We start from the raw sequence: 27,218 nt of genomic DNA, 5'->3' as shown, positions 1-27,218 counted from the left end.
ACAGAGAGGGTAGAATGAGAGATGGAGAAAATGGAGCTGATGGGTCAATGTTTTCAGTATTGGAGCAGAAGCATTAATCTTATTCAGGACAGTTGGATTGATGTGATATATAGATTTTAAATGTGTTGATAGATTTTAATGTATTCCAATATATTGTTTTAAAAAAGAAACAGTAAATGAATTGTAAAAGAAGAGTTGCCAGAGAGAAAAAAGAGAGGCAGCTCTGCTTTGGATAGAACTTTTTGCTGGGTGTGGGTGGAATAAGTGGAACATCGCAGAAAGTTAGACATGGGCAACTGGAATAGGGGTGTGAGGGAAAGGAACTTTGCACATGCTTCGAGGCACTCTTCACTGCTATATCTTCTTGTGAGCCTGGTAATTCTGCATCCTTAAAGAGCTGAGGTCATGATGAGTCAATGCCAAGTAAACTGTTTGGTGTTGTGAGAAAGTGTAGTTTTCTAGAAAGAGAAACTTGGGGCACAATCCTAACCCCTTCTGTCAGTGCTTTCCAGCATTGGCATAGCAGTGCCAATGGGATGTGTGCTGCATCCTGCAGTTGGGTGTCACTCATGGAGGCCTCCTCAAAGTAAGGGAATGTTTGTTCCCTTACCTCAGAGTTGCATTGCCCTTTCTAGCATTGACATAAGGGGTTAGGATTGTGCCCTTAGTTCTTGTTTTACTTCTGTTGAAGAAAATACACATCATTTCCCATATTGTTTCTCAATGTAGAGTTGGAGGACGAAATACTAGCTTTCTTGTGAGGGGGAGAGAGGCGGGATTTCCTTGTGTGTTGGTTTTATAGTCAACAGATCAAAATGAATTGTTTCGTTTTCCCAGATAAGCTCTCATCCGGTCCCTTACACAACCGATTATGAAATGTCCTCCTGCTCAGGGTAAGATAAGAATGTGGCAGTTAGGTTGGCACATGGCCCCAAATGAGTTTGATTCTTCTGCTTGAGTGTCAGGCGAACAGGTGCAAAGGTTGGCAGGCCATTTTGGGTTGCTGTTGGGCACTGTACCTTTCCAGCATTGATCTTCAGATGACAAGTGAAAGCAATTCTGGATGATTTGGCAGGGCTTAATGACCTTCTGTCATATTGGGGGGCAGGAGAAGTCTCCAAGCATAGACAGTGGGAAGCCCTAGCCTCTTCTCTGGTGTAGGCAGCAAAAGCAACAAGATGGAAGTTTATGGGGGGTACTTCTTGACCTACTTCTTGGTGGGTACTTCAAGAAGGCATGCATTGGCACCCTCAAGTTGCATGGTGGACCCCTAAGACTAAGACCTGAAAGATCCAGATTCAAATCCCAAATCAGCCATGAAGCTTACTGGGTGACCTTGGGCCAGTCAGCCTCCCCTAACTCACAGGGTTGTTGTGAGAAGAAAAGGAGGGAAGGAACCATGTACACCACCCTTGACTCCCCAGAGGAAGGGTGGTATAAAAATGTGAAAAATACATAAAATAAATGATAAATAAATAAAATTACTGGATGTCGTGATGGACATTGGCAGCCTGTCAATATGTTGGCCTTGAACAAGCACTTTGAAATGGTGTAGACATGGGGAGGGGCAATGTGTTGCTCATTTCTAGTATGCCACAGATGCGTGGCAATAGTTAGCAGGTGTCTGGGACACTTGCATAACCACATCTACAACACACTTTGCAGCACAACACAACTGGGGTTTTGCCCTGGGAAGCAGATTTTCCCCTGCAACAAAGGGGTCTTGTCCACATCTATCTGCAACTTTAGCCGCCCTGGGTCCCTTTGGGAAGAAGGTGCGGGATAGAAATAAAGTTTATTATCATTATTATTAGAGAGCTGCTGCCAGCTGGTGTAGACTGAGTCAGATTGCCCAAGGAACTGACTTGGCAGAAGGCAGTGCACACACTCACTGGAATTACTTTCAGACATACATAGCACCTTGCAAACATTATTCTTCCTGGAGGCCAGTATACTCTCTCCCCCCACCCCCCAAGCAGGCGAGATCATGTAGGTGGCTCTGGGGAAAGGAGAATTCTGAGCTGGAACAGGCTACAAGAAAGGAAAATGATGAGGTTTTCAGCACAATATACTGTAATTTACTGCAAAACTTCAGTGAGCATCTGCATTGCTCACAGGAAAGGGATCTTTCAAAAGGCAAGAGGTTTCCTGTCCCAGCTCACAAAAGTGCCAGTGTCTTTCTCAGAGAGCTGTCCGAGGGTGCTCAGGATTTCCTGTACGTTCCCGTCCACTGTTGCTGGGCCTGACTTCTGGGAAGAGAGAACAGGTGATTGACATAAGAACCATGCAGAGGAACACCTGAAAATGGAAGAGAACAACCACATCTCGCTTTCATAATGTCCCTGCACCAAGTCCAGCTGACAAAGACAAGCCGTGTATCTCTTCTCCATTCTTCTTCTCCTCTCCAGAACTCCATCCTTCTGGAGGTCCATATGGACCAGTTGGAAGAAATGTCAGATCTTTGCAACCAGGTCAGTGTTTGGTGGACAAACATTAACATAAGAATTGCATTTTAAAAAATCAAGCAATTCTTCAAGCAATGTATAATCAACTCAGAGAATCCACTTTGCCAATGACGGCTTTCATGGCTTAAAAAAAATGAACAAATGATTGAAGGTTATCACTGAGGACCTTCTACACCTCCCACTTGCTGTGCTGCTGCTAAGAGCTGAAAGAAGAACAGAGCTGCAGAAGACCACTTACCTCTGAGGGCTTCTGCAGGCCTCTTGCTGGCACCTCCTGAGTCTGCTGCTGAGGAAGAAGGGAGTTTGTCAGCATTAGGATCATGTTGCTGCTATATAGAAGAGGTAATCCAAGTTGGGTTTTGCCTATAATTTTGCTTGCCTTTTGCTGTTTTTCCTTCTTTAATAAATGTATTAGCCATTTTGCTGTCTCTCTCTGTTCCATCTCACACATCGCCCCCCACCCTGTTCCAGATTGTGTGGGAAACTTCCACAACACGCTTAAGATCACCTCAAGCCTGTGTTGGATTCTGGCCAGAGTGTGTGATTAGGTGACCTTTGGTAAAACTCAACAAGAAAATATTTACATTTTGAATAAGTCGGGAATACACATGCACACTCACATATTGAGAGAGATATATATCTATATCTACATCTATTTAATAACTCATTTAAGACATTATCCAGCCTGAGGCATACGTGCATATCAGCCCAAGGAGTTGAATAAGGGCACAATCCTAACCCCTTATGTCAGTGCTCTCCAGCACTGACAAAAGGGCAATGAACATAAGAACAGCCCCACTGGGTCAGGCCATAGGCCCATCTAGTCCAGCTTCCTGTATCTCACAGCGGCCCACCAAATGCCCCAAGGAGCACACCAGATCACAAGAGACCTGCAAGGCCTCCTGGGAATTGTAGTTAAGAACATAAGAACAGCCCCACTGGATCAGGCCATAGGCCCATCTAGTCCAGCTTCCTGTATCTCACAGTGGCCCACCAAATGCCCCAGGGAGCACACCAGATAACAAGAGACCTCATCCTGGTGCCCTCCCTTGCATCTCGCATTCTGACATAGCCCATTTCTGAAATCAGGAGGTTGTGCATACACATCATGGCTTGTACCCCGTAATGGATTTTTCCTCCAGAAACTTGTCCAATCCCCTTTTAAAGGCAACCAGGCTAGATGCCATCACCAACTCTGAGGTAAGGGAACAAACATTCCCTTACTTTGAGGAGGCCTCCGTGAGTGATACCCAACTGCAGGTTGCAGCACATGTCCCATTGGCACTGCTATGCCAGTGCTGGAAAACACTACATAAGGGGTTAGGATTGCGCTCTAAATGTGATAATCGCAAGAATGTTAGGGTGAAACTCCACTATTAATTACTTACCACCCCAGTTCCCATGTCTGTCTGCACCCACCCAGGATGCAATGCTATGCACAGAATCTTGTCTTCTGCAAATCTCAGCGACATGCACCGGGTGAGCATGTTCAGAGCAGCCTGGGAGGGAGACACAGCAGAAACAGAGCAGTGAATGACACCTCCAGCTCCAAAGAGAGAACAGCAGGTCAAAAGGAAGACTTGGGAGGCCAAAGAGATTTCATTAGGTGTTCCTCAAGTGGGCAAACATACACACACACACACACACCCATGATATGCATATGATATATCGATAGCATGTTTCAAAATTAATTTACAAAGAGGTCACACTGAAAAATGAAGCAAAACAAACATACAGCAGCTGAAACCAACTGAACCACAAGGTGCACAAACGGCCATTAAAATCAGGCAGGAGGAGTATGCTGCAGTTTGGCAACCAATGACCTCAAAGGTTAGGGAAAAAGCAGGTTAGTTGAGTTCCATTCATAGCAGCCATTAATGGGGGAGGGACAATTCCACTGAGTTGGAGCAAATGCCAAGAAGGCCCTGTTCGTGGCATCACCAGCAATGGAACTTTGAAGAGGTCTTTTCCTTGATTTTCTGCAGCTTCAGGTATTTAGGGTTTTTAACCCCTTCAGTTGGACCCAGAAACCTACTAGTAGTAGCCACTGCAGTTGATGTAGGACAGGCTTCTAGGAAGGCTTCCTTATGCACTTCTCCAGTGATTATCATCCATAACTTCTTCTCCTGATCTTTGTGTCTTCTGTATCATCTTCCTGGCCACTCCAACATTGGTTTTCGAATCCCACTAACAAACACACCCAGCCAACCTCTCTCACTGGCTTGGCTTTGCTGCTTGTTTTGTTTTGTTCCTTTCAGCCTCTATGATCAATTGTAAGGCTTGTATACTCAACACAAATGACTATTTGTCCATAGATAAAAAGTCAGTGAGGGAATTTTGAACAGTCCACTAGAAGTGGCCACCAGTTGAGCTATCCCAAATCACTAACCTAGGTTGCCCATCTCTGATCTAGGTGGCCCTAGCACCCTCAGACCTCCACAGTTCTGTCATCTTTGAGCAGCTGGTGTACATTACTGTGAGTGCCAAAATTTCTCCTTCTCTTAGCACAGCTTATTAACAGTAAGGCTCTCAGGATGTACCATTTTTTCCACATACACTAACTTTAACTTTTCACTTGAGGTTTTGGCAGCAACTGTTACCCTGCATGTGCCCAATCTCATCTGATCTCAGAAACTAAACAGAGTCAGGCCTGGTTAGTACTTGGATGGGAGACCGCCCGGGAATACCGGGTGCTGTAGGCTTATACCATAGTCTTTCAAGACTGAAGGTTGCCAACCATTTTCTGTTTGCAAATGCTAGCTAGCTACCTACCTGTTTCTGTTCCTCCACATGCCCTCTAGCCAAAATGGAAATAAAACTGAAATGGATCTAGATTGGCTAGTTCCCTGGGGCCGGCTATTAATATGTGAGCAAGGGTCAGGAAGGCATGTAGTGGAATTGACTTTTCCAAGAACCTGGTCAGTATCCTCAGGTGAAATGAACTGAGGTTGTAATGCCATACACACTGTCATGGGAGTAAGCTACCTGGAACACAATAAGACTTGCTTCTGAGTAGGCATACCTAGGATTGCACTGTAAAACTATTACAGCCCAATCCTATGCACATCTACTAAAAATTAAGTTCTGCTGAGTTCAGTGGGGCTTACTCCCAGGAGTATAGGATTGCAGCCTTAGTCAAATATACTTCAGTACTAATCCTACACCTTCTGAGCTCCTGTTATGTCCATACCTTGCTGCAGCGGTAAGGGACGCTTTGAATGAAATCCCATCCAATGATATTTGTGATGGTGCCCATAATACTAGATATGTTGACAATGGCTGCTTTGCTGCAGCTCATCCCTTTCTGGTTACTTTCTTGAGATGCCTTCTTTAGTAAGGGCAGAAACTCCTGGAGGGAAAAAGGAAAGAATCAAAGTTGTGGGCTGGGCTGGGAACTGAGTATCTCTCCACTGGTGGAAAGGCCTTGACATGAGTGCAACTGTTAACCCAGCCTTAATTTGCCTGTGCTGTTTCAGAGTTCTCCTGTGGTTCTTCCACAAAGATCAGACTGATTTAAGGAGGACAAGTACATCACAAGTTACAAACCATGATGACCATGTGCAACTCTGGGTTTTAGGGGTAGCCGATCACTGAATGCAAGAGAGTGGCAACGTGATACAGGCATAGTTCGTTCTCTTTATGTGCAAATTCGCTATCTGCGAAGTTGCTTATCCTTGAGCGGTAGAATTGTCACCTACCTCTCGTTGACTGTGACTCTATCTGTCAATCTCTATCTGTCAATCTGCCTATCTGGGTGTAGTTGGGGTGGGATGAGGCATATATAAGTGGGCAGGCAAGGATGAGAGAGGTTGTGGTTGAAGGAGAGGAAGAGACAGTGGCCTCTTTACAAGCAGGAAGCAGGAGTGGAGAGGATGCCTATACTGTGTATGGCTGATGGGGGAGAGGATTGCGGTAATCATGTCCAGCCAATTATGTCTTGTTTTTTTAGAAAGTTGTCTGGATTTGTTCAATTTCCTGCATTAAATGGGCACTGGCCCATGGGAAACTGTTGGACTTGCCCCATCATCCCAGGCACCATCTTGGGGACTCCAGCTGAACTTCCATAATCCTGGCAATGATGAGAGGCTGATGATGAGAGGTCTCTGGAAGGCTACCTGAGGGCTGCCCTGGGGCTGGGACAAGCCCCAGGGAAGGAGCCAACAGACAGGTGGAAGAGGAGGATGGGTGAAGCAACCCTTCCCCACTGCTGAACTCAAGGCCTAATTGTTGGGCCAGCAACCTTTAATGAGTAGGGATAGCAGCAACTGCTATCACCACAACCTTCAACTGATCGAGGGATATCCAGCATGGAGAAGGAAGCATCAGTTGTTGGAGATGTTAATGAGCCCTCGATATCACCCAGCCCCATACACTTCATGTTAAGATTCAGGTTCACAGAGCGTATGATGAAGAGGGTCACCTGGAATCTAACCCCATTTTCCCCATAGGCTCAGTGATTCAGTAATTCACTAATTCATAGGGGTGTTGTTTTTTAGTGATTTTTGTAATCAAAATTTTGTGATTAAAATAGCAAATTGTGGTGTTATGTGTTTTTATTCCAAGGGCACGTTTTAATAAATTATAATTATAAATTATAATAACTTTAAAAATGTAATAGGAAGATGATATAAGTGAGATAGTGTTAGCAAATGCAGTGAGATAGAGGGAGCTGGAGTAGACCTTGGCCTGACCCAGCAGTGTTTTTCTTATGTTCATGTTGGTTCAAGAGGTGCAGTTTTCCCCCATCACTTCACTGATCATAAGCCGCTGTATAAGACCCACTGCTGTCTGTTGGCTCCCCGGTTTTGAGCCACGTAGCACCACCAGCCCTATGGAGGCAAGAGGCTTTAGTGAAAGAGTATAGAAAAATCACCAACAACCCACTTTTACCAGTGCATGCCGATCTTCCTCATCTATCAATTGGTGGGCTTAAATCCAGGAAGACTTCTCTGGCACTTGCACAACATCTGCATAATAATTTCAACATCAACGCCCAATGGAAAGTTAAATGAGCAGCCAAATGCCCAGAAACAGGTAGATATATAGACAATCCTACACTTAAGGTGCCAGGTTTCGACTTTCCACTCACCAGCAGTGGAAAACCTTGAACAGGATCTGTACCCTACATGGTGTTTGCCAGGACTCAGTGTTTAAATGGGGGCTAGTATCTACCCCACAGTGTGATTGAGGGTTTTCCCGCCAAACCATATACCACATTGTGTCTGGCTGCAAACTGAGGGCGTATACTGGCCCATGGTCTTTAGGATTGCTTTTACTAAAGCTAGGTGTAATGCACTTTTATCAGCAGTTCTTTTGGGGTGTTATGCAAGGCGTCCCTATTCAGAGAGACTGTGCCCCTGCCCTCAAAATGTGGTGGAGACAACTGCCCACATTGTTTTGCAATGTCCATACTATGACGATTTGAGATCTAAATTTATCTCCCCGATCTTCGGTATTGAAACGGGGATGCAGGTGGAGGAGCAGCTTGCGTTTCTGCTTTCGGATGGATATATCATTCAGGGTTGCCTGCTTCTGTTATGCTGCACAGTTGGTAAGGAAGAAAATTGAGAGTGTAAATCTCTGATTTTATGATTTTATATTTGTGTAACGGGGTGTTGGTTTTAAATCTGTGTATTTTGTTTTGTTGTTTGTGACAAGCTGGTCGGATGACCGTAAATAAAGTATCTATCTATCTTGGCCCATGGTCTGACTTTTTCAATAAACGTAACTCTGGAATGGCTGGACGAACTGGGCATTGACATTTGATCTAGTTTAATTGTTACGTAAGTCCATGTATTATATGCCATACGCTAAATAAATAAACTTCACTGAGAACTGGCTTTAAGCAATTTGGACGAATTGCTCCCAAATGGGCCCTGAGCCAAAACTATTTACTTTCCCAAAGTAATCTACACATTTTATTTGTTTACCTGTAGACTTACATGTATGCAATTTTGTATTAAAACACGCTTAGATACATTTGCTCCCATTAGCTGACATGTACTTTTTTAGTGCACATTTTGATTGCTTTTCATCCTACCACAGCGATGTAAAATCTGTCTGTCTGTGCGTAGCTCCTGAGGCCAGCCCTGACTTCACTTCCATAACCAGGAATGTAGCACCTGTTGAATTTCTGCCATGCAGCTGTTCCAAGGCATGGCAGGAAAAAGGCAAGGCAAACTATTCTGTACGTTAAGGATTCTGCAACTTGAGAAGAAGATGCCCTCACCTGGCTGCAGGAAGGAATTGCAGGGTGCCCTTACTTACCTGGCTGACCATTAGGGGCCCTACCACATTGGTTTGATACACCTCAGTCATGTGCTCTGGTTTCACTGTTTCCAGAACGCCTGGTATTCCAATCCCTGCGTTGTTGATCAGCAGATTCAACCCGGCCCCTTTCAGCTGCTCAGTGACTTGAGCCGCAGCAGCCTTGACGCTGGATGGGTCAGAAACATCTACAGCAGCACAGAGAAAAATGTATGGGGATTAAACAGAGCTGCCCTCCAAGACTCTTTGGAAACTGCAGTGAGTGTAGAACTTGGTTGCCTGTGTGGTTGTTGGGGCTGGAAGTGTAGGAAAATGCATAGAATATTAGGCTTTTAGTGATCATGGCAACAGTGCAGGCACACCTGCGCTGGCATTCTGACACATCGGAAAGCCCCTGCCCTGTTCTTGTTAAGTAGAAGCTGCAGCCTTAGATAACATGCTGAGTTTGAAGCCCAGTAGCCTGTCAACAAGAGGATGTTATGAAGAAGCGCATATCTCAGGAATGTGTATTGTGGTCAAGCTAGAACTAGCTAGTAGGCAGCCAGTATAATCTTAGCAACCTTCAGTAATTTTCCCTATTGCATAGCTTTGCATCATGTGTTTTGAGAATGAATAAAAGTCTGAGGAAGCTAGCTGGGAGGACGGACTTCTCTCTCGATCTCATACCATCCTACATCCGGCTCAGCTCTTCCTGCATCAACCCTCTGAATGAATGTCTGCTGTGTCTCATTCATTGCTCTGACTCCTTGCTGCTCTAGTTCTAACTTTCAAACTCTCAGAGTGCTTCTGCTTTTAGCACTCTGCCTCAGGCACCAAGGTTCTAAGCCCTGGGTGCTTCCCAAGTAGCATTGCGTCGCTACATGGAAGTGTGGAGCATCTGGTTTTATTTACAGGAACAGCGCGAGCCCTGACGGTCCCTACAGCAAATTTTGTGCTCTCCTTTAGTTTACGTAGCCTTCCCCTCACCCTGAACAGCTACTGAATCCTGGTGCCTTGGCAGACCATTCACTGAACCACACACAGTACTCTGAACCTTTTTAATGATCACAGTGCTGGCTTGCTCATAATACATGCCAGTTGTTGGCATTCCTGGTATTCCTGAGTGAGCACAACCCTCGTACTTATTTGTCTGGCAGATTTGTTTTCTTGCTTTGACACCAGATACAACAGTTCTTCAGGAATATGTTACGTTTTTGGAAATAGCGTTTGAGCATTAGAAATGGGGGAACCATGACCAGTTTCATCTGCAAAAAAAGACATTTCATCTCAGGTTCTGTCTCCGTCATTGTGGTCAGAGGGAATTGGGGAGGGGAGAAAGCACATACCCATTGGGACGATCACAAGTCCCTGGTGCTTGGCAGTCAATTTCTTCAACTCCTGAAAGAATGAAAAAAGGCAGAAGATGTAACAGCAAGACCTGGAGACTGGAGAATCTGAGATGGGACAGGGAGGTAGGAGAGCAGGACTCATTTTCGGTTTCACCAAGGGATACCTCTCTGACACTGTCACAGCTTTGCAAAAGTGTCCTGCACTAAGCATCTTAGCTTGAGAATAACCCTGCTCTGAGTGAGAAGCCCTTGGGGAGTGTTCAAGGTCATACCAGCCTAGTTTTGTATAGGGGGAGAAAATCTATGTGGGGAAACCTGGGTTTTTTGCACAAATTATAATCCAACTTAAATCCTAATGTTATGATGTGGAACACTGTTCTGTGCTCATGCTCCACTTCCCCGAGTCATGATATTTTCCAGGACCTTCAACCCTATCTGGATTCTGGCTTCCTTTGTAGGAGAGAGTACTGGAGAATTACAGTGTCTTTGCAGTATTGGCTTTGTTTGCAAATATACAGGTTGAAGCACTTGGATGGACTTATGTAGCACAGTCCTGAAAGCAGCTAGTTCCACAGCTAGCAGCCTTGCACCCTAAAGTCACCTTGCTTTTTGGCTGGATATCTCTGATACTAGCCCAGCCTTTCTCTGTCTGTTCCAGAATCTGCCAGTAAACTCTGCTTTTGTTTCCTTCACTTCCCAGTATGTGAAAATTCACCTGACACTCTCACAGCTTAGCCACTCCTCTCAGGTAGATGTACATGTGGATTCCACCAGAAGTGTCCTTTCAAGGAAGTTTCTTGGGTCACTGACCTTTGTTAAAGTTGCTTAACAAACACCTGTGACCTAGTAGCACTCTCAGCTGACTGGCTGATTTCAAGGCTGGCTTTAAGCCAATTGGACCAATTGCTCCCAAGGGGGTCCTGCACGAAGATAATCTACTATTATTTACGATGTACTTTTCAAAGGTAATCTACACAATTTTTTTACTTGTAGGCTCACTTGTATGCAATTTATATATTAAAAAGTGCTTAGATCCATTTGGTCCATTAACTCTCATGCACTTTTAAAGCACACATTTTGGTTGCTTTCCATTCTACCTTAAAGATACAAAGTCTATAATAAATTTTATTTATCTCTCTATGACTCTGTAGCCCTTTGCTGTGAATCTGGGGCTCCGCAAAGAATGTTTCCAATTGGGCCCCACAGTTCCTAAGGTCAGCTCTGGCTGATTTCTTAGTTTAAAATAACAAACTGTGGAAAAGTGCTAGCCACCTAGCATTCCATGGTACAGGTTGATGCAATATCAATACTGTATTATGGTTTCAAAATACATTTCTCAATCCCATTAACACTATGCTCTCATGGTGAGTTAATGGAGATTGGTTATCTGCTTGACAAGCTGTAAGTGACATTTTGATGGCAACAGCTGTAAGAGCAGGACATGGGCAAAATGGGTTAGTGGCAAACACCTCCCTGGCACCCACCTGACACCCACCTCCTTGCTCCCCATTTTGCTCTTTTAACTCAATAAACTGGGAATGAAATGGAGAAAAATAGTTTGCTGCCACCACGCAAAGCGTGAATACAGAGGCCACTCCCCTCCAAGTGAAGCCCCTTAAAATAAAAAAGTGGATGGCCCTCTAAATCATGTGGCAATCTGCTCCCTTCTGAGTGTATTCCGTGACCAGTTCAGTTCTTTGGAAGAGCATTAAACCAAGACAAGCAGTGGCTGATGTACTTTAAGGGCTAACGTATCTGTGTTGAAGGGATTTGCTGAGCATTTCCCACACCACCAATCCTGACTTGGGAAGGGAGTTTAGGAGACCTTGGCAGAGACCTCCACTCCGCTGGGCACAAGCTCTTTGACTTCAAGGGAAATTCCATTTTTAGGCACCCATCCAGGTGCAGTTGGCTCCACTCTGGTGCTCACCTGGGCACGTGGGCTTTCGGGGTCCCGGCAAGTGGCAAAGATCCATTGTGGCCGGTTGCTTTTCCTAGCCAGCTGCCTGACAATCTCCAAGCCGATGCCCCGGTTGGATCCGGTCACCAGGACACTGTGTGGGTTCAGCACTTCCATCTCTCTCCCTTGCCTGTAACTGATCAGAAAAGCCTTGCGCTAGGTAACCAAAGTGTCATTCCCCCAACTTGTGAACAAAGTGGGACTTACTTCCAAGTAAACATGCACAAGATAACACTGCTAGGCACTTTCCATGTGGTTTTGGCTGCGCCTACCTATAGCTCCACAAGGTTGATGATTAACTCTTTCTGTGAAATGACATGAACTGGTGCCCTAGAGGTTTGAAACAAGGTAAGAGGGGTCAGAGTTCAATAGGAGGGCATATGCTTGCCTGCTGTACAAGGTCCCCAATTCAATCACCAGCTTTCCCAGTAGGGCTCGGGACAACCCCCTCCAAGCCTCTAGAAAGTCACAGTGGACTTCCGGTGGGAGACTCCAAGCCGAAGGACGTTGGAGTTGGAGCTCCGCCACCCAATTTTCTTTTTAATCTCTATGTAGCCTTCTTGTCTTCCTTTTGGATTGGCTGGATAACACTGAAGCCCAAGAATTCACTTGTGTTTACTTTTCGGCTTCCAAGACTCCTCAGAACTAATTAACCAAACGTATCAGGACTTTCAACAAATCCTCCATTTTGTAATTGCTCCGTTTATCTTTTTGCTCTTTGCTCACTAATTAAATGGGGAGAAAAAGAACACGGTCTCCAGGAGATATAGGACTTGTTACATCCTCCCAGCGTTACAAACAAACTAGACTGGAAGATTTTTATTCTGCACCTCAATCTCCAGAAGCAGAAGCTGCATTGCCGAACCTCCCCCCTCCCCCTCTCATGCAGTTCCCTTGGAGATGCCTACCTTCTCCAGCTGCCCCGATGGATCTAAGCAGCAGTCATACGCACCCTCTACTGAAGTTTTCCAACCTAATGGATTTGGCAACTTATTATTGCAACATTCTCTCGTGATATCTTCTGCGGTTAATCAAATTTTCCCCCATCTTGAGAAGATAGTGGAACTTTTAAAGGGACTCTTAAAGGGGACACATTACAATTCCACTTTTTTGCAGCCATCTATTTCATGTTGTCACGCTGGACTAAAAGAAATACGCTGGCTTCGTATAGGAATTCTCCTAAACCTACGAACCGCTCTCCCTGGTTCGAAAGGGAATGTTGGTTATTTAAGGCTTCAATTAGACAGACTTTTCTTCTAATTCGTCATAACCCTACACCTTCATCTCTACAATCATATTTTCAGTTAAGATTGCAATATAAAGAACTGCTAGAGATAAAAAAAAAAAAACATGATTATGCCCAGTACAAATGGAGGCAGCTTTTAACTGCAATCTCTTCTAATAACCATAAGGCCTTTTGGGCTTTAGTCTCTCCTTCCTTTTATTCCTTAAATTTAAATCCCTCTTCTGTTTCTTCAGTCTCTTGGGAAGTGTATTTCTCCAATATTTTCTCTGCTCCCTCCCAAGACAGATCATCTTCTTCTCCTGCTCCCAACTTTCCGGAATGGCCCCCAGTGGAACCGAGTGAGATATTACCATTAATCTCCTCTTTAAAAGCAGGCAAGTCACTGGGCCCCGACGGTATTCTTAGCGAGATTATTTCCAGTCAGCCCACATGCTGGGCTTTCCCTCTAGCTAATTTATTTACCCTTATAAACAGTTCGGGTTGCATTCCGACAACCTGGCCCTCATCCATTATTGTCCCCATTTTCAAGAAAGGTGATCCTACCCTACCTGAGAACTACAGAACTATCAGCTTACTCTCCATCATCGGTAAGTTATACTCGAAACTTCTACTCTCGAGACTGACATGGGCACTTTCGTTGGCCCTCCCAGGCAAGGAGCAAATCGGTTTTTGTCCCAGGTCATCTACCAATGACCATACCTTTTTGCTCTCTTTTCTGGCCGAAAAATATTCTGTCCATTATTGTAGGAAACTCTACGTAGCGTTTCTCGATCTCAAGGGTGCATTCGACTCTGTCAACAGATCCCTGCTTTGGGACAAACTTACCCTTAGAGGTATTGACCCTCGTTTATTATTTCTGATTCGTCGCCTCCACCTTTTAAATTCATGTAAAGTCTGATCCGGCCCCATAGGTCCGCTAACTGATAGCATTTTCATCGATAAGGGTGTCCGCCAGGGATGCATCCTAGCTCCTTTACTTTTTAATCTTTTCCTATCTGACCTCCCTTCTTATTTTTCTAACCAAAGGGTCTCTCCCCCTTCCCTCAATGGTGTTCCCATACCTCTTTTACTGTATGCGGATGATGCAGTTCTCTTGCTAACCAAATCTGGACTTCATCAATCCCTTACCATTTTTCAGGATGATTGCACATCCAATGATCTGACCATTAATGCTAGTAAAACCAAAATCTTAGTATTTTCAAAATCTTGGTCCCCGTCGACCTGGAGAATTGGCCATTCCATCTAGGAGCAAGTTCCCACATTTAATTATCTTGGTTTACTTTTCCATTATCGATTATCTTGGGCACCCCATAGGAAGTCAGCTATTGCCACCTCACATCACCACCTTAAGGCGATCACTCGGTTTCATTATAGTACTGGTAACCAGTTTGTGCCAGCCGCTCTGCAGATCTTCAGAGCTAAGATTGTGTCCCAACTATTATACGGAGTTCCCATATGGGTTACGGCAGCCAATAGTACCCTGGACCGAGTTGCGGCTGTTTTTTTTAGGAGGATTCTTGGAGTCCCAAACTCCATCAGGTTAGCAACGCTGACTCTTGAGTTAGGAGTTCACCTTTCTTCAACTACTGCATGGGCTTTAACGTTTAAATTCCGGCTCCGCTTCCATCGTCACTTCCATCAGATTCCCTTCTTAATGACCTGCTAAGAGACCCTTTTTTGTCCAGCTGGTTTCTAAAAATTGACTCTAAATTGAATTCCCTAGATCTTTCTTCGGAATCTTTAGCGAATCTTGATGTCAACAGTGCTTACAAGCTTATTCGAACTAGGCTCTGGGAAGCTGAATTTGCCTCTCTTTCCGCTGATCTTAATCCAGTATGTTCTCCTCTTTTTTTTGGTCACTGTCCCTCACCAGGTCAGTCATTAAATATTTTGTTACCCTAATAAATCCCTCCCTTCAAAGGGCTTTTATGCTTGCACATTTCAACATTTTCCCTTCTTCGTATCACCTTGGCAGATTTTCCCATATTTCTCGGAACCTCAGATTATGTGTCTTTTGTCATCTCGAACCGGACGCACTTGAGCATATTCTGATCTATTGCCCAGCGCACTGTACACTCCGAAAGCTGTATTTAGAGCCCTTTTTATGTCATTCTGCCGGTCCATTTATTGATCCCCTCTTTGTTCTGCTTAGTGATAATCAAGTAAACATTACTATAGCAGTTGCTATTTTTCTATCCCAAATTATTAAAATTTTCCCCCTTCCTAAAAATTGCCTTTTACTTTTTTTTTCTTTTTTTTTTTATTATTTCCCTCCTCCTCCTCCCTGCCTCATTATGTTTACCCTTTTAGTGATTGTAATAATTTCTGTGTTGTTTTACTTTGTTTATTTGTTATATGCCAATAAAGGTTGTGATGATTAAGTCACAGTGAGTTTGGACAGACAACACTAAGATGTGAAACTGTGAGAACAGAACACCCTCCCTAAGGATGCCCATGTAGTTTTGTTTTTTTTAACTTTACAGTTTTAGATGCCCAGCCTGGCTTTGCCAATAAGCTTTCGCTTTAGATTGCTGCAGCTTGCGGGCAAAACAACACAAAATGCAACATTAGGGAAGCTCAGGGTTGGGAAAACCCAGCATGGCTTGACTTGAGTCAAATCACCAAGTCACTGCCCCCCACGACTCGACTTGAAAAAGGGTTATAACGGGGACACTTTCTGAGTCATCCTTTAGTGACTAATAAACTCGAGTCTAGTTCCCCCCCCCCCACTAGTGACCCTTCTCTGCCTCTTGGCTGGAACTCCCTGCTGCTCGCCGTTGGAATGCTGCCCCACAAGGTTTTCCATGGGGTGAAAACAGTGAGCAGGCAACCCCAGACACAGGCAGACTTGAGTCAGCATGTTTGGGGACAAGTGTCCAGTCAGGGGGTCCTTGACTCGAGTCTTTTTCAGAGTCTTCCACGTACGAGACTTATGAGTTGCCAAGTCACCCCAAGTCACACGTTTTTGCGACTTTCACTGACTTGAGTTTCCAACGCTGGGGCAGCTTACACTTGGCGATCCTGAAAAAGCAGCTGCAAGGGACTCCTCATCCAGACCGGAACCACAGCAGAACTGGGGAGGGGTTATCCCTTTCCCTTGAACTATTTTCCACCTGGGAAATGGCTCTCAGTGACAGAGCTGGAGCACCTGCTTTTCATGCACAAGGCCCCTGGTTTAATCACTGCAATCTCCAAGGAGGACTGAGAAAAAGTCCTGACCTGGCGGAGCTGTTGTGTTGCCCTTCCTCATTGACAACATGGAGCTCGATGTCAATACAGGGAGGCAATTTCCTGGTTCTGCTTGCTGTATTCTGTTTATACTGTACTTAGTGGTTCCTGCTCCTGGACTCTGTGTGTGTCTGTTTTTCATTTAGCAATATCACTACATTTGTGTTGTCTCCAGTTTGTGTTGTAAGCAGTGGTGTAGGAAGTGCAAAGCACTAACTTTTGCACCAGCAGTGTGCAAGGGGCCCCTCCCCCTCCCTTGCAGAGCCATTCTATGTGGGGGGAGCAAAATAGAGGTGTAGGACTGGAATGGCTCCAAAGGGGAGGGGGAGGGCTTCTTGCATGTTGTGGTGAGGCTCCCTGCAAAACTTAGTGCTTTGCACCCCCCTCTAGCTATGCCACTGGTTGTAAGCAGCCTTGGGTTCCTTTTGCGTGAGAGGTGAGATGTTTAAAAATCAAATGAATAAATTAGTATTTGAGAATGAGAACAAATTTTCAAGATCTGGGCCTGATTCTGTTCCCTCAAAGGAGTGTTAAAGAGCAGACAATGTGGAGGAAGGACTGCCTGCTTCCTGCAGGAAGCAAAGTGGAATCCTGGGTGAGCCTAGACTAGTGATTTTCAAGCAGTGTAATGCTGCACACAGGTGTGCCACAAATGGTCCACAAGTGTGCCCTGGAAGATTGGAGGAGGGTCATTTGTTAATAGGACCATGGGAAATGTGAGCCCCCTGCTGGCAGTGCAGTGTGAATGTCAACTGTCAAAAAACTGATGGTGGGCCTTGACAATTTTAGCGCCTGTCTCGGACAGTGACCTTTGCCGGTGATGACCACTAATGTTTCGTTTGGAGATGCTGCCGCAGTTCTAGTGGGTGGCTGGTAGAATAAATTATTCTACATTGCTACGTTTACCCCAACTGTTCTAGAGCTTGGGGAGGGGGAAGCGGCCCTCACTCCTGCCCTTGCTAACAAATGACCCAAAGAAAAAGTAACTTGTCACTAGGGCCAGCTCAAGACCTCCTGGCACCCAAGGTCATGTGCCAAATGCTGCCCCCCCTTACCGAATGATGTGCCAGCCTCTGTCCCTTCCACTCTCCAATGGTCTAGCTCAGCCCTCCCCTCCCCTCCACATTTCTTATTCTTTCTGTCCCCCCACTCCAGGTAGTGGAAGGAGGAGCTGTGGAGGCAAGAAGGTGGACAAGGATGGGATCGTCTACTAATCTGCTGCCTGAGGCCACTGCTTCAGTCAGCCTCATGGTTGGCCTCATGGTCCTGGCTATCAGCAATATAGAGGCATCCTTGGCTGTGTGAAATGTTTGATAACTGGCCAACTAACCAGCATTGCCAGGCTTAGAATGTGCACATTCTTGGAAGTATTTGGCCACCTTGTGTGTGTTGCATTCTTGCTTTCCTGCCTGGTTATATACAGCCAGGCAGGAAATTTTTTTTAGGCAGGCAGGCATTTTTTCCCCAGGGTGTGATCAGTGTCTCCCTTCAGGAAGGAGCAAGTCTTTCCCCTGGACCTGGATAATGTTGAAATCTTTACAGGAAAATATATATATTTGATTTGCCTGAACCTTTAGACCAATGTGATTTTGCTTTAGCAGCCATCTGATACAGTATTTACCTCCCACTGTAGGCAACTAGCAAGTAATTTTCCCTCCATTCTTTGTTCATGTCAACAATGCAAAGATGTTTTGCAATGTACACCTTGCAATGCAAGGGTTCTTATGTTCATATATTATACTGAACCTGGTATGAAATGGCTGCATCCAAGAAAGCATCTCCATGAAAATGACTGTACCTGGGTTCATTTTAACAGATCATAAACCCAAGCATGGTATCCATAGATTGAACCTGCATTGAATGGAATCTGAGAGTAACAAGAACAAACAATTCTTATATCAAGGTAAGCAGTTTAATCTGTGAATGGCCCTATGCTGATATGCAGTTTGGAGTGTTGAGGCCTGTATCCTGAAAGATACAGGTGGGTGATACAAGTCTTAAACTATGTTTAAAAAGAAAAAAAGAATGGCAAGTCGGTTAGGTCACATAGGTTGCTCATATGTAAGGGGAATTTTGAGCTGGGACAAGCTACAAGAGAGGGGAGTGGTGAGGTATTCAGCATGATGTATTTTACATATTGCAGACTTCAGAAGGCGTTTGTGTTGCCCATGGGAAGGGCTTCCCCCTGTAATGCAAACAAGGAGCCATCTGGATGTTTCAAAAGGCAAGAGGTTTCCCGTCCCAGCTCATGAACATGCCAGTGTCTTTCTCAGAGAGTTGCCCAAGAGTGCTCAGGATTTCTTGCACGTTCCCGTCCACTGTCATTGGGGCCTGTGTCTGGGAAGAGAGAGCAGGTGAATGACAGAAGAACCATGCAGAGGACAACCCGCAACGACCAGAAGTAGCTTTCATAATATCCTTGCACCAAGTTCAGCTGTCAAAGACAAGCAGGGAATCTCTTCTCCATAACTGCTAAAGAACTCCATTCTTCTGGAGGTCCATATGGACCATTCAGAAGAAATGTCAGGTCTTTTGCAACCGGATCAGTGTTTGGTGGACAAACGTCAATGTAAGTATCGCATAAACAAAATCAAGCAATCTATAATCGATTGAAAGAATTCACTTTGCCAATGGCCACTAGTTTTCATGGCTTTAAAAAAAATAGGAATTGCACAATTAGTGAAGGTTATCACTGAGCCAAGATAACTAAGTATAGAGCCTCCTTGTCCAGAAGCAGTATACCTTGGAATACCTGATACTGAGGACAAGCAGCAAGAGATGGTCACAGTGGCTCAGCAAGAGCAGGGGTATATGTCACAGGTACCATGCTGGAGTGTCACGTAAGGGGATACTATGAGAGAGTCAGTCAAGATGGCAGCTACCACTTCTTAGTGTTTTGGCGGCTTCCTGACTTGCTTTTTAAGAAGCGACTGCTTTTAAGAAGAAGAAACTTGGACATTTGCCAAGTTGCTGCTTCCTGTTCTTGCAAGAAAGCAACGATTCAGCAAAGCTCCAGAACATATTCGCCAAGCCTGGAAGTGACAACACAATGTCACCTCCCCATGCTCCATGGCCCTTTGGGATACCGCTGGATAGTTCTCACAAGTATCTGTCTGGCCACCATTGGAGATCCAGCCGCAAATCATCAAATTTTTTTTTAAGAAAAAGGGTTCAAGACTCATGCATATTAACACATTATCCATCCTGAGACATATCTGCATATTCGGCCCAAGGAGTTAAGTAAATGTGATAGCTTCTATGTCGGGATGAAACTCCACCATCAATTACTTACCACTGTATTTCCCATGTCTGTCTGTACCCACCCAGGATGCAGTGCTATGCACAGAATCTTGTCTTCTGCAAATCCCAGAGACATGCACCGTGTGAGCATGTTCAGAGCAGCCTGGGAGGGAGACACAGCAGAAACAGAGCAGTGAATGACACCTCCAGCTCCAAAGAGAGAACAGCAGGTCAAAAGGAAGACTTGGGAGGCCAAAGAGATTTTATTAGGTGCTCTTCGCATGGGCAAATTCACACACACACACACACACACACACACACGTACGTACGTAAGTACGTACGTACATATGTATGTACATAATGAAAAGTATACACTTCCCTAAACAAAGATTCTCACTGCATGACATTTATTCTCATTTCTAAGTGATAATATAGAAGCAATTTCAAACTAATGCATTGCCATTTTAAAAGCCTCCCCTCCCCCCCCCCACAAAAGAAAACCAGGCCTCTGTCCTCAAGTAGCTGTGTGTATGATGGAGAGGCTTTTTCATATTATTTATTGTATTAACCAGCTTAATTGTGATATGTCTACTCCATGTTTCAAAATTAATTTACAAACAGGTCACAATAAAAAAATGAAACAAAACAAACTGATAGAGCAGCTACAACCATTTGAACTACAAAGTGCACAAACTGCAATTAAAATCAGGCAGAACGAGTGCACTGCAGTTTGGCAAACAATGGCCCCAAAGGCTAGAAAAAAGACAGGTAAGTTGAATTCCATTATTATTATTATTAATTATTATTATTATTAATTTATACCCCGCCTTTTTGCCCAACAGGCACACATAGCAGCCACTAATGGGCGAGGGGCAATTCCACTGTGTTGGAGCAAATATCAAGAAGGCCCTTTTCCTCGTAGTAATCAGTTTAGCATCCCCAACAATGAAACTTCGGAGAGGACCTTTCCTTGACTTTCTGCTGCTCTAGGCATTTAGGGCATTTAACACCTTTTAACACTCACTAACCTAGTTACCCATCTCTGATCTAGGTGGCCCTAGCACACTTGGACCTCCACAGTTCTGCCATCTATGACCAGCTGGTGCACATTACTGCGAGTGCCAAAATTCCTCCTTCTCTTAGCACAGCTTGTTAACAGTAAGGCTCACAGGATGGACCATTTTCTCCACATACGCTAACTTTAACTTTTCACCTGAAGTTCTGTTTACAAATGCTAGCTGGCTACCTACCTGTTTCTGTTCCTCCACATGCCCTCTAGCCAAAATGGAAATAAAAGTGAAATGGATCTAGATTGGCTAGTTCCCTGGGGCCAGCTATTAATATGTGAACAAGGGTCAGGAAGGCATGTAGTGGAATTGTCTTTTCCAAGAACCTGGTCAGTAGCCTCAGATGAAATGACCTGAAGGCCCATCCTATCCAACTGATGTAAGGAAACAAATGTTCCCTAACTTTGAATGACTGCCCCCCAAACCGCAGGATGTAGCACATGTCCCATTGGCACAACTGCTTAAGTGCTGGAAAGTTGGTTAGGATTGGGCCCTGAGTCTGCAATGCTATGCACACTGTCAAGGGAATAATCCACATGGAACACAATGAGACTTGCTTCTCAGTAGACATGCCTAGGATTGCACTGTAAAATCCTTAGTCAAAAATCATACTTTTAGTGCTGACCCTACACTGTTTGCAATTAGTGTTTGTAATTAGTTTGTGGAACTCCTTGCCACAGGAAATAGTGATGGCATCTTACCTAGATGCCTTTAAGAGGGAATTGGACAAAATTCTGGAGCAAAAATTCATCACAGGTTACAAGTCATGGTAGGTATGTGCAAGCTCCTGGTTTTTAGAGGTAGGCTGCCTCTGATTGCCCGATGCAGGGGAGGGCACTAGGATGCAGGTTGTGTCTGTTGTCTTGTGTGTCTGTTGTCTGAAGCATTTGGTGGGCCACTGTGAGATACAGGAAGCTGGACTAGATGGGCCTTTGGCCTGAACCAGTGGGGCTCTTCTTATGTTCTTTTGTTCTTACTCCCAGTATGTTCATACCTTGCTGCAGCGGTAAGGGACAATCGGAACGCTATCCCACTCAACGACATTTGTGATGGAGCCCATACGACTGGATATATTGACAATGGCTGCTTTGCTGCAGCTCATCCCTTTCTCTTTACTTTCTTGAGATGCCTTCTTTAGTAAGGGCAGAAATGCCTGCAGAAAAAAAAAGCAAAGAACAAATGTTAGCCCAGCAGTTATTTCCCTGTGGTGTTCCAGAGTTCTCGTGTGGTTCATCCATAAAGATCAGGCAGATTTATGGAGGACAAGTCCATCCCAAGTTACAGGCCATGATGAGTACTATATATGCCATCCCCTGGTTTTAGAACCTGTGTCTTAATGCCAGGAGCAAGGGAGTGACAACAGGATACAGGTTGAAGCATCCTTGAAGTATCTGATGGGCCTGTACTGTGAGATACAGGAAGCTGGACTAGGTAGGCCTTGGGCCTGATCCAGCACGGCTTATGCTCATGTTGGTTCAAGAGGTGAAACTTTCCCCCATCACTTCACTTCCATAACCGGAAATGCTGCACCTGTTGAATTTCTGCCACGCAGCTGTTCAAGGCATGGAAGAAAAAAGGCAAGGTGAACTATTCACACTCTACATGTTAAGTATTCTGCACTCGATGAGTTGCATAGTGCCCTGTTCTGGATGCAAGAAGGTATTGCAGGGTGACCTTAGTTACCTGGCTGACCATTAGGGGCCCTACCACATTGGTTTGATACACCTCAGACATCTGCTCTGGTGTTGCGGTTTCCAGATTGCCTAGGTTTCCAATCCCTGCGTTGTTGATCAGCAGATTCAGCCCGGCCCCTTTCAGCTGCTCAGTGACTTGGGCTGCAGCAGCCTTGACGCTGGATGGGTCAGAAACATCTACAGCAGCACAGAGAAAAATGTACTGGGATTAAACAGAGCTGCCCTCCAAGACTCTTTGGAAACTGCAGTGAGTGCAGAATTAGGTTAGGTGGTTAGAATCTGTCAGGTTGCTGCTCCTTTGGCTGAACTGACTGCCTGTGTGTTTCCATGTCTCATGCAAGCTCTGTTTTTCAAATCCTTTACCACCAAATTTACCACTATCAGGGGCAGTGTGACCCAGAACTGTACCTTATTCTGTCTTGGATCTGCCATCTCTGCACTACCAAAATCTCAAGCCAGGGCAATCTAGTGGTTTGTGAGCTGGTCTTAGACCTCTCTAAGATCCAGGTTCAAATCCCCACTCTTCCATGAAGCTTCCTGGGTGACTTTGAGCCAGTCACTTGCTCTCTCATCCTAACCTACCTCGCAGGGTTGTTGTTGTGAGGACCAAAGTAGGGGTACTACCCACACTGAGCTCCTTGGAGGAAGGACAGAATAAACATGTGAAATATAAAATTAATCAAATTCTTCCTGTGTTCCTTACATGCTGTTGTCATAACCAGGTGGGACTTCTGGTTCTATTTACAGCGACAGCGCAAGCCCTGGGGAAGCAATTGATGGTCCCTTCAGCAAATTTCATGCTCTTCTTTAGCTTACATAACTTGCCTTTAACCCTCAACAGCTACTAGTTCCTGGTGCCTTGGCAGACAGTTCACTGAACCAAGCTACTCTGGACCTTTTTAATGATTAACAGTGCCAGTTTGCTCATAATGCATGCCACTTATTGGCATTCCTGAGTTCATACTGACAAAAGAAGCATGTTCCTCATATCTGCCTGGAAGATTAGCTCTTTCTGGATACCAGATCCAACAACTTTGCAGGGTTACATTACATTTTGGGGGAGCATTAGAAACGGGGGAAGTTTTATCTGCAAAGAAATTTATTTCGTATCAAGTTCTGTTCTCATCATTGTGGTCAGAGGGAATTGGAGAGGGGGAGAAAGCACATACCCAGTGGGATGATCACAAGTCCCTGGTGCTTGGCAGCCAAATTCTTCAACGTCTGAAAGATATGAAAAAGGTCAGAGTCTTAAGGTGCAATCCTAACCCCCTTTCCAGCACCAACATAAGGCAATGCAGCTCTGAAGTGAGGGAACAAACATTCCCTTACCTTGGGGAGGCCTCCATGAGTGCTTCCCAACCGCAGGGTGCAGCACATGCCCCATTGGCACAGCTATGCCAGTGCTGGAAAGTTGCTTAGGATGTGGGCCTTAGGATGTAACAGCAAGTCTGTTAGAGGCTGGAGAGTATGAGATGGAACAGGGAGGGAGGAGAGCAGTTTCCAGTTTCACCAGGGGATTGCATTGTCTTGTGTTGTCTCAGCTCTGCAAAAGTGTCTTCCACAAAGTGTCTTAGCTTGAAACAACCCTGCTCTGAGTAAGGAGCCCTTGGGGAGTGTTCAAAGTCATGCAACCCTATTTTGTATAGGGGGAGAAAACCTATGTGGGGAAACCTGGGGTTTTTGCACAAATCATAATCCCACAAAAATCATAATGTTTTTATTGGCTATCGTTATGTGCTCATGTCCCAGTTTGTGACACCAACTTCCCTGATCCCCACTTTGCTCTTTTAACTGGGTACACTGGGAATGAACTTGAGAAAAGTAGTTTGCTGCCACCTCCCACAGCGATGCCACATCCCTCCCAGTAAGGTCCCTTAAAGTCAGAATGTGGGTGGCCCTCTGAGTGATGTGGCAATCCTCTCCCTTCTGAGTGCGTCCAGTTCATCTGACCCGTTCCGTTCTTTGGAAGAGTGTTAAACCAAGACAAGCAGTGACTGACCTACTTTAAGGGCTAACGTATCTGTGTTGAAGTGATTCGCTGAGAAATTTCTACACCACCAATCCTATCTTGGGAAGGGAGTTTAGGAGACCTTGGCAGAGACCTCCGCTCCTCTGGGCACAATCTTTTCTGCTTCCAGAGAAATTCCATGTTTAGGCACCCATCCAGGTTTAGCTGGCTCCACCCTGGTGCTCACCTGGGCACGTGGGCCTTCGGGGTCCCGGCAAGTGGCAAAGATCCATTGTTGCCGGTTGCTTTTCCTAGCCAGCTGCCTGACAATCTCCAAGCCGATGCCCCGGTTGGATCCGGTCACCAGGACACTGTGTGGGCTCAACAGTTTCATCTCTCTCCCTTGCCTGTAACTGATCAGCAAAGCCTTGCGCCAGTGAACCATACCCCCGGCTTGTGTCAGCTTCCGGGGTCCTGACTCAGCTCAAACCCAGAGTTGGTGAAAGTTCAACTCAGTGACCCAGTGCCTAGCAAACATGAATGGAATGTGGAGTGTGTTGTGGTCCTGCCAATCAAGAAGAGGAAGAGGAAGATTGCCCGTTGCACAACTTTTGGAGGGATTTTGCAGAAATCCAAAGAGTAGAGGATGTGACAGTGAATTTGGACAGAGCGGTGACTTCAGTCTCCTGTTTTGGTGCTACTGCAGTGGAGTAGCTGAGGGAGGTCAGGGAGGTCAGGGAGGGGTCAGGGAGGTCAGGGAGGGGTACATTGCCCCAGATATTACACCTTGGCTGTAGGCTGTGCGTGGCCTCCCCATGCCTAAGAACTCCTCAGGAGGGCTCAGGAAGGCCATTCCAGTGTGCTGCCTCCACGGTACTGACATAGCTTCCATAGGTCCAGGTTATCCTGTGATGCTGCGTGGCAGGTCTTCAGGAGTGGCAGTACCATCCCATCAACGTGGCATCAACAGCGCCGCATCGCCTCTTGTCCGTTTTGCCGATCTCTGAAACCATGTTTGCTCTGTTGCCATAAATCAGCTACGTACTCCAGCTTCTGGAGCTCTTCTAAGTTTTAAACAAAGTTACAGAAGCCCTTAAGTTTTATTAAGAGTCATTAAAAGTCCGAGTTCCTGTGCTTTGCAGATCTCCCTGCGTTTAATGAGTTAACCCTTCTCCTGTCCAGCAGCTCCACTGTGCTGTGCTACACTGTGCACAGGAATTAAACCTGAGATCCATCACAGGCAATTGTCATGAATACAGCTGCTCTTTTGTAGAGCAGAGATGCTCCATTATTTCTTCAGGTACAGTTGAGATATTCGGTTACAAGTCCAATAGTTTCCATACAGCATAAGATTAAAAGGGGCAGTCAAATAGGCAGTTTTTTGGAATTTATTCACTGGTTTCCTTTCCTTAAAAGGTGCCGAATTTCCATTTTCTTCCACCTTTCCTTTTGTGAAACCCCTTTGAGCCCAGGGTCAGACATTCCCATTGTCCAATAACTGGAGTGAAGGCAGCAATAAAATTATAGGAAAGTTGATGCAGAAAATAACTATGTCATGGTGATTCACTTGAACCATACAAACATAAGAACAGCCCCACTGGATCAGGCCATAGGCCCATCTAGTCCAGCTTCCTGTATCTCACAGCGGCCCACCAAATGCCCCAGGGAGCACACCAGATAACAAGAGACCTGAATCCTGGTGCCCTCCCTTGCATCTGACATAACCCATTTCTAAAATCAGGAGGTTGTGCATACACATCATGGCTTGTACCCCGTAATGGATTTTTCCTCCAGAAACGTGTCCAATCCCCTTTTAAAGGCGTCCAGGCCAGTCGCCATCACCACATCCTGTGGCAAAGAGTTCCACAGACTGACCACACACTGAGTAAAGAAATATTTTCTTTTGTCTGTCCTAACCCGCCCAACACTCAATTTTAGTGGATGTCCCCTGGTTCTGGTGTTATGTGAGAGTGTAAAGAGCATCTCCCTATCCACTCTGCCCATCGGCATAAATAAACGGAATAAATAAATAAAATAAATTACAAGAGAGAATCTTGAAAGCGGCCGTGGTGAACAACTGTGTGTTCTTACCCTGTTTTACAACAGCCTTCACCTTCCTCTGCGGTCTTCTTACATTGATTGTAGGCCTCCTGGGACAGGAACCCACCTTCTCGTTCTTTGTAAAGCACAGTGTATGTGGCTGGAATTATGGTCCAAATGATGGTGCTGGAAAGGAACCAGGCACACCTTTGTGACGTGGGCCTTCCAGTCACCCTCCAGCCATGTCTAAAGCAACAACCATGCGCATTAAAAATATGCATGGTTATATCAGAATGCCAGATGCAAGGGAGGGCACCAGCATGCAGGTCTCTTATTATTAGGTGTGCTCCCTGGGGCATTTGGTGGGCTGCTGCGAGATACAGTAAGCTGGACTAGATGGGCCTATGGCCTGATCCAGTGGGGCTGTTCTTATGTTCTTAAACTACAATTCCCAGGAGGCCTTGCAGGTCTCTTGTTACCTGGTGTGCTCCCTGGGGCATTTGGTGGGCCGCTGTGAGATACAGGAAGCTGGACTAGATGGGCCTATGGCCTGATCCAGTGGGGCTGTTCTTATGTACAAGGGTTGCTGACACCAGCAGTGTAAATGCAGGTGAAGCTCCACATCTTTCTCCCAGGCAGGGGCCTAGCCATCAGTGATTAGTCACAGGTAATGCTGTGGGAAGGGAAGGGGGAAGCATGTAAGCAGGATGTTCCTTTTCCAACTCTTCCCTAACC

At 45.4% G+C, this 27,218-nt stretch overlaps 2 protein-coding genes across 2 annotated transcripts; both read right to left on the bottom strand.

Moving 5' to 3' along the window:
- Positions 1-2,129: 2,129 nt before the first annotated feature.
- Positions 2,130-12,137, bottom strand: LOC136660506 (C-signal-like). The gene is made up of 6 exons (XM_066637720.1): positions 11,991-12,137; positions 10,058-10,109; positions 8,733-8,920; positions 5,656-5,814; positions 3,854-3,964; positions 2,130-2,249 (listed from the first exon to the last, which is right to left on the bottom strand). The coding sequence occupies exons 1-6, from the start codon at positions 12,135-12,137 to the stop codon at positions 2,130-2,132; spliced, it is 777 nt and encodes a 258-aa protein (XP_066493817.1).
- A 6,574-nt stretch (positions 12,138-18,711) lies between these two features.
- Positions 18,712-24,837, bottom strand: LOC136660403 (C-signal-like). Its single transcript, XM_066637553.1, has 6 exons — positions 24,691-24,837; positions 23,665-23,716; positions 22,485-22,672; positions 21,796-21,954; positions 19,787-19,897; positions 18,712-18,831 (listed from the first exon to the last, which is right to left on the bottom strand). The coding sequence occupies exons 1-6, from the start codon at positions 24,835-24,837 to the stop codon at positions 18,712-18,714; spliced, it is 777 nt and encodes a 258-aa protein (XP_066493650.1).
- Between the last annotated feature and the right edge of the window lie 2,381 nt (positions 24,838-27,218).

Source organism: Tiliqua scincoides, chromosome 9 (assembly GCF_035046505.1).
Source record: "Tiliqua scincoides isolate rTilSci1 chromosome 9, rTilSci1.hap2, whole genome shotgun sequence".
NCBI lineage: Eukaryota > Metazoa > Chordata > Lepidosauria > Squamata > Scincidae > Tiliqua > Tiliqua scincoides.
The sequence above is the reverse complement of the archived record's forward strand: the minus strand, read 5'-3'. Positions and strand labels throughout refer to the sequence as shown.